Below are 12,286 nucleotides of genomic sequence, written 5' to 3' on the forward strand. Positions count from 1 at the left end.
CACCATATTTTTACACAACTGTATCTTATCGTGAGCAGTCTAATTTCAACAATAAAAATATATGGGAATTATCTTGTTAAGATAATACACATCGAAAAAACAAACAGATCTTGTTTCTAAAAGTTCCAGAAAGGCTCCGGAATTCCCAACACAGCTCAGGCCAAACATATCAATAAACAACAAGGCTTCAGTACCGACAGCACTTTGACTTACTTGAACTCGGTCATCTGAACATTTCCCTGATGCTTTCTGAGTGACTTTCAGACAGAAGACACAGCTGCACTAACACTTTACAGCCGCTTTTTGTTTTAACAGTATCAGAGGTAGTAGTAGTAATAGTAGTATTATCAGAACCAAAATCATTGAATATTAATTCACAAGCCTCCAAACTAAAGCCCTGTTCTCCATCATCAGGTGCATCACAGTTCTTGAGGCCTGCTGAAAGCCTGTTTTCTGTTTTCATTATAATGATGCAGATAATGACTATCCCGTCTGATTTTCCATCACCACTTTGAACCCGATGCCTAATTAGCTGAACAGGCTCTCCAGACTGCCGGGCTCGTGGCCCTGTTATCCACATAATCTCATAAAAGCAGAGCACAGTACCTTGCATGACATTAGTCTACCATGGCAACATGCAGCCTGTTGTGTCAGATAGATGGACATTTCTCATAATCTTTTGCCTACATCACTGTTTTGAATTTTACCATTAGTCATTAGTTCCCATGTTTTGAAATGAGGATTAAAACAGACCAGATGATGAAGGATGGGGAGGGAAAACACCAGGCTGCTGTTTCTGTCTAGATGTTCTTGAGTTGATCCAGGTTCAAGTTAACCGAGGGTTTCCAATGAAGACCCTGGAATTTTTTAAAACCTTTAAATGTGTTTTGTGTTTTTTTCTTTTTGTCAAAGAATATGTTAATTACTGCCAGCTCGTTCTCTTCCTGATTCAACTCATCAGGAAGTAGTGTGGTAAAATTTCCATGTTAATATTTAACATCTTAGTGCACAAAAGAGAGTTCATTATTCTGGAGCTCTGATTTATTTTTTTTTTACCTCAAAAAACAGATAAGACTTTAGAGACTGATTGAGAAATTCTAACTGCTGTACAAATGGAACTAATAATTTTATAAATTTACCTTAAGGTATAAACCGTAAAACCCATTTCCTCAAATATGTCTGACACATTTACAAGCGGCATTTGTCTTGAGATGATAACTGTCAGACATCTGGGTTTCGGGGAATATTTTCCTTCCTGTTCAACTTGACAGCCCAAAGTACTCTACATTTTTGTCTCAGTACCCATTCAGATAAACTCTTTTCCTATAATTAAATATCAGCTACACTGTTGAAATGAGAAGCAGAACAATTTAAAGATTAAATTAAAAAAGATAAAGAGAAGAAAAAAGAAAAATATATCAAAGATTATGGCTTGTGCACAATCCGCTAAATAAAGTATAGCTATTTTGTCACAAAATGGAACTGTATCCTATACACGAAGAGACATAACTTGTTGAGTAAACAGTGAATTGATTTAATGTGGATCTATAACAAACCTAATTTGTTATATGGGGCTATTAACCCAGTTGGCTTGAACCGACTGGTGTAACCCTACAAATAAACAGCTAACAGCTAAATACTTTGAATGGCTTGGAATGGCTTGGAAGATAAAAATTACTCGATCTGTTAACTAGGTCTGATGGCTTACTTTTTAATTAAAAACATACAATAACATCACACAGAAAGGTGGTCTCCAGAGGCCAGTTTATTACCAGCAGCTGAGATCAATTAAACTACTATGGCCACAACAAACAAGTAGCGATAGCTAATGACAGCTTTTCAGAGAAATGGCTCATTTAATAAAACATGAAAACAATTTGTTTTGTTGTGTGTGCCATTAAGCATATGTTGTTGAGAAAAACAGGAAACAAACAAACCTACTCAAATGTCTAATGAGATCAGACCTTGCCAACATTTAGGTAGAAATTAAACAACCCCTGCTGCGTTAAACAATAGGTTTCAGAGATGAGAGTGCACCAAATGTTTCAGTCCTTTTAACCAAATAGCATCAACGTATGATTGATCTGGAGCAGATTAAAGGCTTTAATGATGAAAACACAAATAATGATCTTGCTAGGAAATTAAAAGGTAACACAGAGGAAAAGCCAATCTGCAGGTGTCTTTTGGAGACAGTGAAGTGTCTGCTGTTAATGTCATTTTTAGGGCAAAAGTCTATCCAGAGTTATTGCGATATGACACAACAGAGCAGTGGTCAAATCAGACTACTGTCGCTAAGACTTGTCCGAACATATGAGCATGTGCATGAAGAATTAAGGCACACTATTTATTTATTGTTTATTTATTTTACAGTCAAAGCTATAATTTTAAATGTCAAAACAGGCTTGTTATTTGACCAAATAGGACATCCCTTGAATGCTACATCCTTAATAGAGGAGATGTTGAACTAAACAATGCATACTTTTAATTGCAATTATAGTGCACCGTTTGTGTCCAGCAGGAAATCGCATCTTGCTACTGTGAAACAAATTTCAAAAAGGGAGGAAAAGGATAAAATGGTGCTGTGTACTCTACAATGTTTTTGTTGGAAAGGAAAAGAGTGGGAAAAAATGTGTTTTATGATACTCTTACAATCCCTTTATATAGCCGCTTATCAACAAACAAGGGGTTAGACAGATCTGGTTAATATGCACTTACTGAAGAAGGGGAATTTTTCCTGGCCAACAAAGAATCTTGAGTTGTGCAACGGTGCATTTTTTCAGATCATCTTACAGAGGTAGGTGATATATTTTGCACCTTCTCACCAAAAGCTTGGCTAAATTTGTACAACATTTTCCTCATTAAAAAAAACAATCATAATATTTTGAACTTGTGATTCATTCTCGAAAATGTAAATTGGTGGTCCATAGTTGTCAGTTTTATGGTAACCGGTTTATAGTAGATCAGTTTATCAGATTCATATACTTTCAGATACTTTCACGCAAGTAGATCAACAGCTTCGTTGAAGGGTGCCCTGTACTTGATGCTGTTAAAAAGCAGTCTAACAGGAACAAGGAAGTATAATTTGATCACTGTGTGAGGCAGAGAATTCAACCTTGACTGAGATAGAGGTACAGACATATTTTCCAGTGACTAAAAGATAACAAATGCTCTCTCCTCAGACATCAAAAATCATTTTCTGTTGCATACTGAACTGCAGAAATGACAGACAAATGAAAGACAGAAATGTTCAGCTGACAGTATGAATTACAGAAAGTATACAATTCTTCAATTAAAAGAAATAGATTTTTAACAAAAGATTTAGGTTTCCAATTGTAGTTTATTCTTACTTTATTGTCTGGGAAAGTATATTGCCTCCTTTTGTTTTTTAAAAACAATTCCAGTGTATTTAGCTTTTGGTTTTGTTGCTAACCACTGAACACAACGTGCCAAAAAAATGATCTCCTTGTGGCTGGGCCCTAGTCTGCATTGGGCTTCTCATGCATCTTTCAGTGTTAATGCACTGGCAATCCCGTGGCAAATACCACAAATGCAAATGAGCTGGAGGCAAGGGTCTGTGTTGTACGAACATAGAATTTCCCGATAGTAGAGAAATTGCAGAAATAAATTTCGGCAAAAACTTGAAAAATTATAAACTTTCTTGGAGATTGCACAACTGAACAAAGATTGAACAACAAGTAAACAAGAGGTGAAGCCAGATATTTTTATTTACATGCGTAATGACCAGAAATGCAACTTAAAAGTTAAGATTAAAGTTAAAAATTGGACTTTAAAACAGAATATTTGCCATATCGATATCTTGTTGCTACTGTTATCCTTGGGGGCTGCTGAACCTGGTCCACACTGAATGTATTGGTAAATCACAACCCGTTGAGGGTATATTAAGTTTGGTTAAATTCATTTTATATAACCAAAATCACTACAACAGTTGCCTCAAGGCGCCTTATATTGTAAGGAAAAGATCCTACAATAATACAGAGAAAGAACGAACAATCAGATTGCCCTCTATGAGCAAGCAGTCGGTGACAGTGAGAAGGAAAAACTCCTTTTTAACAGGAAAAACAGGCAGAATTAGGCTAAGGGAGGAGAATCCATCTCCCATGGGATGAGGAGAGAAGGACAGGACAAATTAATTCATTAAAGATTTAATGAATATCAGCATTTTTATACTTTATTTGTGTTAGATTACATTCAATAGAGTTGAAGTTGCAGATCTTTAGGGCAGGATCAGTAACAGTTGGTTTTTGACTTCAAAAGATTTCTTTATTCTCCAACTTACAGTATTTTATGGGAGAAGTATAAATGTTAGGTGTCGCTGTATATTTTCAAGGTTGTTAATTTTAGTCCTTAGAATAAAGAAACTGAGCTTTGTTAAGTGGGAATTTTACAAGTAGTTTGGGGTTTAAAAGGGTTCTGGATGTAATATTAAATTCATAAAACTAGTCACATTAAAGCTGACAGCAATTGAAAGTGACATTCCCTGAACCACAATTTAAGTTCACCACAGAACATGTCAGCCTTAAAGTAAAATGGATATGACAAAACCCACACACATTTCATTCATGTTTCTTAAACAGCCCAGATGACTAACACTGACTTTAAATTCTGTGTCAGTTGTCCTAACTGATCATGTGGAAACTTCAACTTGCAAGCTAATGGATTGGAAACACGAGGGAGGAAAAAAGCAGCATCATCTTAATACCCGCCAGCAATTGTTCTGAATCAGATGTATACCACAGATGCTCAGTGATGGGATAATTTGCGCTCGTAAAAATATCTGAAGGGCCTGTATTCATAAGGGACACTGAATTATAAGAGTTCAAGGCAAGATGCCATTCTCAAATGAAGAAAGAAGGTGGTTAAAAGAGAATGGACACACATGTGCAACCACAGTATGAATAGTGTGTTAATCATATGAGATATTTCTTCAGAGAAAAGATGAACTAATCCACAAAACAGACGATGTGTTTTCACTTATTCTGCGAAAGCTTTTTCCAAAAAAAACCCCCAACAAAAAACAAACAAAACAGAAAAAAAAACAACAACTCAGAAACCATATTAACTAAAAATCCTGCTTTGACGCAGCAACAACTAAATCCACACACAAACTCTAGTTTAAAGGCAACAGATTATAAGCTTCACAATTGTGAGGTGTTGTGACCTGACAGCAGGAGAAGTTCACTACTTTCAAAAGAAATTGCACAAGAGTTAAATCCAAAGCTCATGGAGGTACTTAAAATGATGTTATAGATACTCTTTGAGAAACCTTAATCCCTAAATGTAAACCTTTAAAGCGCCAGCTGAACCAGATTTTGACTTTGCCTGACTGTAGACTGTAACAAGCAGATTAAAGAAGGTGAAGAAAGGAGAGGTTCCTTTATTAAGAAGCACTGTGGGTCCATAGCTGATTCACACTGTGCACGTATGTCTCTTGGCTAAAGCAGAAAGCACTCTGAAACACTTTGCCCTGTGGGAACAGGCATGCATTTCAACAGAATTACAGAATCAGTGGTGGTGAGAGCAGAAGCATTCATCATTTATTAATATTTCAAAAGAAATCGATTGCTGTTTTAAAAATTTGTGGAATACTTTCAAATTTCAATTGCAATTTCTCTGCTCCAAACACTCCAAAACCAAATCTTTGACATATTTAATGACATAAAGCACAGCAAAAACCTTAAAATCCTCTTTGGGAAGCTGCAACTGTTTACCTTTTGTCTTGCTCTTTATTGGTCGTGTTTATAAATTAGTCATTCAGTCATTAAAATAAGAAAATGAGATGCAGAAATGTCTCTCCAAGCAGTTGTTTAAACTCAACTTCTCATTGAGAAATAAAGTTCTGAGACTAATAAATCCTGCAAGGCTACACACAGTGCATCGACTCTACACTTACCAGTCCAGTACATTATACTAAACAGCAATTAAGGGATCATTTGAGACAGATTTTTGGACTTTTAAAGAGGAAAAATGAAAAAAGGCCATGTTAACTGCTACTAATTGCTTCTGACAAATAGATCCCTATGGTTTCTGCTCAAAATATTTTGCCAATCTACAGAACAGACCCATCTGCTTGGCTCTGGTCATGTACCCTCTTCCTTGTGACGGTAATTTCCCCAATAATGTTTGCATTCACATGACATCAAGTCACGGCGCCTTTTGTATAGAGACCAAACCCAGGTTTGATAAATCGTTGAACTGATCCAACCAGTCATTTCAGGCTTGCACATCAGTTAGAAAAAAGCCTGCAGGAATTCCTAACTGACAGACCTCAGCATGAAGTGGTTAATGGATCAAAGTTCTATAAACATTGATTTTAAACTCTCAGGAATTGCTTCAATTGTGTTTTCTTTCTCTTTGCTGGCTTTATGAGCACCTTGTGAAAGGTCTTCTACACTCTTGCATAAAGACAAACATACTTAAGGTCATCTGACACATAAAAGATGACTGGAAGAGGTTCTGTATCCCAAACCTCATTGAAGTCAAGAATGATTTTCAAACAGGTATAGACACAGGCACCTTTCTAGCAAAATATTGCACTCAAAGACATGTACCCTTCATGGGAGCGTTAGGTTAGGCAGGGGATAAAAACAAGGCCTTTGGTGAATCTGGGACAGCACACTGAATGTCTTGTTCCTGCAGAAATAAGACATCAAACGCTCAGACACGAGGCCTGGGCTCTGTGACAGAAGAAAATCCTGTAATTCAATCCAGGTTTGCAGTGTTGCTTTTATGGTGTTGCTTTACAAATCTTTTTCAACAAGGGCAAAGTCACCGTTTAAGACCATAATTACACAGAGCTATAGAGCAAAATATAGCGCTTTGCAAACAAAGAAAAAACACACACACTCACACGCTAATAAAACATAGGTTTGATAGTCATCTAATAGCTTTATGTTTAGCTCCTGTACATTCCCTTCAATGTTGCTGATGTTCTGAATGGTTTTTATCGGTGGAAAAAATCATTTTGAGAGAACAAGCATTTCTTTTTTGGCTCCAGCAGTTTTTGGTTCTTGAAAAAAGGCTTAAATTCTAGGAAGTACTGAATTCCTAATGTTTGGACCTGGATGGTGCATATGGGGTGAGCATTTTGCAACTGAACATCAGCTCTGTCTGCTTTAATTTTCATAGTTGCTGAACTGTGCAAGCTTTGTCTGCTAAAACATTGCTTTTGGCTATTTCATCTTCTTCACAAAAGACCTTGAAATTGGTCCTTCAGTTCTATGAATGTCCACTGATTGAGGTTTCACTTCATTGGGCTATGATGAGATTAAACATGTTTCCAATATCAGTCTTTAACCACTAATACTCTGATATGAAGCAATTTCAGTTATACTCAGAGTCAATTATTCAAGCATTTCCCACAGGCCCTAAAAACAAAATAACAACCAAAGCGGATTCATTTTCATTTTCACCAATAACATGTGATCCTTAAGATAAATAAACCTCTCCAATCCCATGCAACCTCGAGTTAGGTGGCTCAATCATCACAAGTTACTGTAGAGACCAGCGTGCTCAGAAACTAGTTAATTCTTGCTGTCAAATAAACCACAGCACACAGAACTTTATTCTAAACTTAAAGGCATTCAGATTGTGTTACAGAAGAGCAGGTGGGAAATGATCGACAATAAATCTAATCAATGTAATGGCACAACAGTTAAAAAATAAACCTGACAGGACGACTATCTGAAAAACTATCCAAGCATTTAGATATGTTCAGTTAAAATGCCAAACAAAAGTTCAGCAGTGATGAGTGTCATTCACAACAAAGCAAATAATGTGTGGATAGATATGCAGTGATGCATGGGCTGTGATTAAAATGTGAGTCATAGGGTCGACTTGATATGCAGCACTGACAAACAGACACTCATCAGTAGCATGAGCTGCTCATGTGTTTAACAAGACATTAGCTAACATAACTGGCAGCCTACCTGGGAATTTCAGTGATTTAATGCTTTATCTTGATAGGTGGCATAAATTCCCTCGGGCTGCTAATGTTAATGAATGTGAAAGAGCCAGTGGAAACTAGTGTTGACTTTAATATAGTCTGGTGCAGTTTCTAAAAAGCCATAAGCATCTCAAAGCACTAAATATGTCATGCAACAGCAGCAACACCTCATTATGCATTGAATGGATTTCACACAGCCCAGCATGCGGGCTCTAATTTAATGCTTTGTGTTTCCTTTCCTGCTGTTAATATAATCTCATTGTTAACTAATTCATTCAGCTATGATTACTGGAGAGTGTAATTCTGACACATTAACACCCACTTTGCAGCAACGCCTACCTGCAGCATGCCTTCTGGAACATGACACAGTAAATCAAATTATTCAGAGGCCTGTCATTCGATTTTGTGATTTGTCTTCAAGTCAGAACCTTCAAGTTTATATTTCCTGCACGTCAAAAAAAAAAAAAAAAGAGAGAGAAATTTAGTTTACTTGAGGGATTCGATTGCGTGCTGGACCTCAGCAGGCCAGAGGCCACAACAATAAAGTAGAAGGAAACTGAGCCTGGATTATGTGAGCTGTGGGCCTTTGGATTTACAGCCTGTGCTGGACTTGGCTCCAAAAGCCAAACCATGTGTGCGTCTAAATTATCCTGGTGCTGAAATACTCCAGTGCCTCTTCACCTGCCTTGTGTCACTTTATTTGGATTGAAATGTTTAATCTGGGCAAACAACACAGTCAGTATACAGGAGGAGACTGTAAAACATTGCAGGGATCTTTGGAGGAGCAGGGAGCTGACAAGATGACTTGTCGAAATGTTAGCTGTCTGAATGTTTGGCTTGAATCTTTCAATCTTTCTGCTGAATTAACAGTAAAAAGCTAAATTCCTTAGTGTGTCAGGAATGGCACAGGAGACCAGATACACAATGTCTCTCTAAACCTCACACAGCTCAAAGCCCTGCGTGGCTAGCATCAGAAAACTAGCGCTCCCTACTGGTGCCAAATGTTCTGTGGTGTGATGCAACAAGCCAGCACTCATGCCTGTTTCCCCACATTTGTGTGCCATAGCTTGTTTTTATGAATGCTCGAGTTTATTCAAAACTCTCTGACAAATGACACCTTTATTAGAGTGCATTTGAAACATATACTAATCTACTGCTACATGCCCTAATGTTCGTAAAAATTATGAGAGGAATAAACAAGGAGCTCTCCATCGCCAAGCAATACCAGAAATATTTCAGTTTTTTCAACAGATTTGATACATATAAATAAAATAAATAAAATGTTTATTTTATTTTCTACTTCTAATAACAGAGGAGCACCACACACAGTGTCCAACCACACAGCACAACTTACTGTATAACTTCATTAAAAAAAAAAAAAAGAATAAAGAAAACTGCTCAGAATGAGATTAACTGTGGCAGACATGCCCAGCCTTAGTCTGCGAAACTTCAAAGACTTCCCTTATGCATGGACGTACACGTACACACCCTGGTATATCCATATTGACGTGTTTCACGTCCTTTGATTTATTTATTTTTTAATCTGATTTAGTCATTAATATGGGCTTAAGCTGCCAAGCAGAGTGAGGCTGAGATTAGTCAAAAACCTGAAATGCACAGGGTTCAGTTACACAGCCTGGAGATGAGATTTAGTTTAAACCTTCCTATGTTTAGTTTAGCCAACAGGCGCAGCACGCAGATACCCAAACTAAATGCTTTCCCTTTCATGCAGCAGACTTCCTAACATCAAGATATAGTCATGGTTTCTAACAATGTAAACGGGCTTCAATTTAGATAAAATGTTAAAATTTTGTCTAAAGCAGTTGCTTGTGCTCAGATGAGGACCTGCCTATAGATTTGGAGGCTCAAATCTTTCGTGGCGGGAATAAAAATGACAGATTGGTAAAACGCCGAAATTAAATAGAAATTCACTGATTTGCCAAAAGTAATGGTGGTGTTAAACTGTGCATTTAGTCTTCTGCTTGTAGCCTACAGTTTTCAATCAGCCAGGTCATAGGTCAGAGATTACAGTGTCAAGGCTCACAGATGGAGCTCGAAGTGGCCCCGCAGCGCACATAAAGCAGGCTGATGAATAACCTGCAGTACATGGAAAAACGGCAGATAAAAGAGCATATCAATTACCAGAAAACAAACAAAGAGCCACTGACATATGAACACATAAAGAAATACAGTGACACGCTGTCCTACACTGCACCTTAATAACCTCGGCTTAATTTACCTACTAGTGATTTGTGTCAGCCTGGCGAGGTGGATAAAATATGGCCTCAACATCAAGCCGTGTAATTCTGCAAGCATCACCATTCTCACTGAGTAAAGTAGTTTTACTCTATAAACTACAACTCAAACGGAAACACCGTCCATTTACGAAGGTGTGCATGCAGCAATCATAAACTCTAACCTACAGGTTAGACTTAACCACCATGCGCTTCACACATAAGTGCAATCATTTTAACAATTAGCGCTGGATAGTTACGCACGGCGCAAACCGTTCTCAGAAGTGAGGGCTGAAGTGACAGGGCGGCGTGGTTAAACTTACTAATCGGGGTGCAGTGAGGACGCTGCTCCTCCAGCGAAATAAGGAAGACGCAAATGTGCCACAGTCATCATACAGTGTGCACAGGTGGAACATTTTTAGCAAACATAACTTTAAGGAGGAAATCAGGTTTGCCATTTGGCAACCAAATCAAGCCACATCACAGCGTCAAAGGAAAGAAGGAAGCGGGACCCAGACGACTTGATCCCGCTGTCACTTATATCTTGTAATTAGTCGGAAACACGTCCCCTCGGTTTATTCAAATACAACGCAAACTTGTTACAAATAAAAATCGTGCCAGATTTATACGCTTTTTTCCGGTTACTCGAGAGCAGGAGAAACGAGTCCCGCTGCGTAAGCCGCAGATTAAACTATTTATTCCGGAAAACCAACGAACAGACAAACAAAAAACATCTACTTACTTTTGACTTCTTCATATGGAATGACAGGAGCAAATCCAGTGTGTCCGAAAGCCTATTTTATTTTACTTCTACGGGGAGGAAAGGGGTTGTCATCATCCTGTGTGCACATATCCAATGCCTAAGTCAGCAGTATCCAAGTGGAGGAGAAAAGGAAAAGCCCAAAAGGAGAAGATCGGCAAAACAACGTGATATTTAACTTTTAAAATGTGCACCCTCTAGGCTAATAATGTGTGGCATATAGCCCAGCTATCTACAACATAGATCCAGATACTGAGCGCTTGCAGCACAGGAGCGGGACAACGCGCAGAGGGAGGGAGTTAAGCCTTTATAATGATACGTAAAAAAACAGTCCAAGAGCCGCCCTCTGACGAGTTACAGTGTGAAGAGGTGCTCTCCAAACCACTACTGCCACTTTAAACATATCTGCTATGAAAACAGTCTCGGCGCTTCTGTAAGGTGTTTTCCTAATAGTGCGTTTCTTGAGTGCTAAATGGCAATTATTTTTACGCTTGAAGCCGTGCTTGGCTTGTTCAGTGTTGATAATATAATGGCAATAGTAATTATTATTGTAAAACTTTAATACGTTTTTTTCTATGCGGTTTTATTACTTAAGCCTACCTCCTGCTCTCGACTATGTCATATGCTATGCAGACGTCGCATCGTTATATATAGCAGACACACGTTTAAGCAATCAGACTGTTAGACTTTAAAGTGAAAGCATGGGCGTTGTAACAAAAGAAATCTCTTTGACATATTAATTCAGTCTTCTCCCTTCTGTGATGAGTGGAGTGACTCAGTTCAAGAATGAGTCAAAGTGTTTGTCATGGGTTCTCTGGAATATTGTTACTGGACTGTGCCAAAAAAAGTATTTTTTTTTTTTTCAAGCAATCAACAGAGTGAGCAATTACGGCATGGCAGCTTTCACTTGGTTTTAGTATGACATTTATATGACACTGAGGATGGAATTCTAAATAGTCACTGCTGGTACACTGAAAAAAAGGCCATGTTGGATTTACTTGATTCAATAGTGGACATTGGTTGCACACAAACATTTTGCTTTGGCAGAAACTTAAACAACTGAGTTAAATCAACACAACTTATTCATAGTCAATAAACCTGTGCATTTTGTGTTCATAAAACGTGATTGAAACATGTTTAGATGAAGTAATTTGAGCTCATGGAATATTTTAATGCTTCACAATTTTGTCATTTTATTTCAACACTATTCAATAACCTTTACCACAGTACTACTTGATTACTTAAATACTACATGTTGTCTTCATATTACATAATGTTCAACAAAGTCTAGAGTCTGGTTATCATAAAAGCGGTGGGGTGGGGGGGTAG

At 37.8% G+C, this 12,286-nt stretch overlaps 1 protein-coding gene across 1 annotated transcript in view; it reads right to left on the reverse strand.

Moving 5' to 3' along the window:
- kitlga (kit ligand a) overlaps positions 1 to 11,229 on the reverse strand; it is a 29,900-nt gene extending 18,671 nt beyond the window's left edge. Inside the window, exon 1 of the mRNA XM_006782327.3 lies at positions 10,940 to 11,229. Coding sequence (XP_006782390.2) covers positions 10,940 to 10,954 — 15 coding nt within the window. The 5' untranslated portion in view covers positions 10,955 to 11,229. The remainder of the gene's footprint in view (positions 1 to 10,939) is intronic.
- Between the last annotated feature and the right edge of the window lie 1,057 nt (positions 11,230 to 12,286).

This window comes from Neolamprologus brichardi, chromosome 7 (assembly GCF_056152115.1).
Source record: "Neolamprologus brichardi isolate AB-2024 chromosome 7, ASM5615211v1, whole genome shotgun sequence".
In the NCBI taxonomy this organism is placed as follows: Eukaryota; Metazoa; Chordata; class Actinopteri; order Cichliformes; family Cichlidae; genus Neolamprologus; species Neolamprologus brichardi.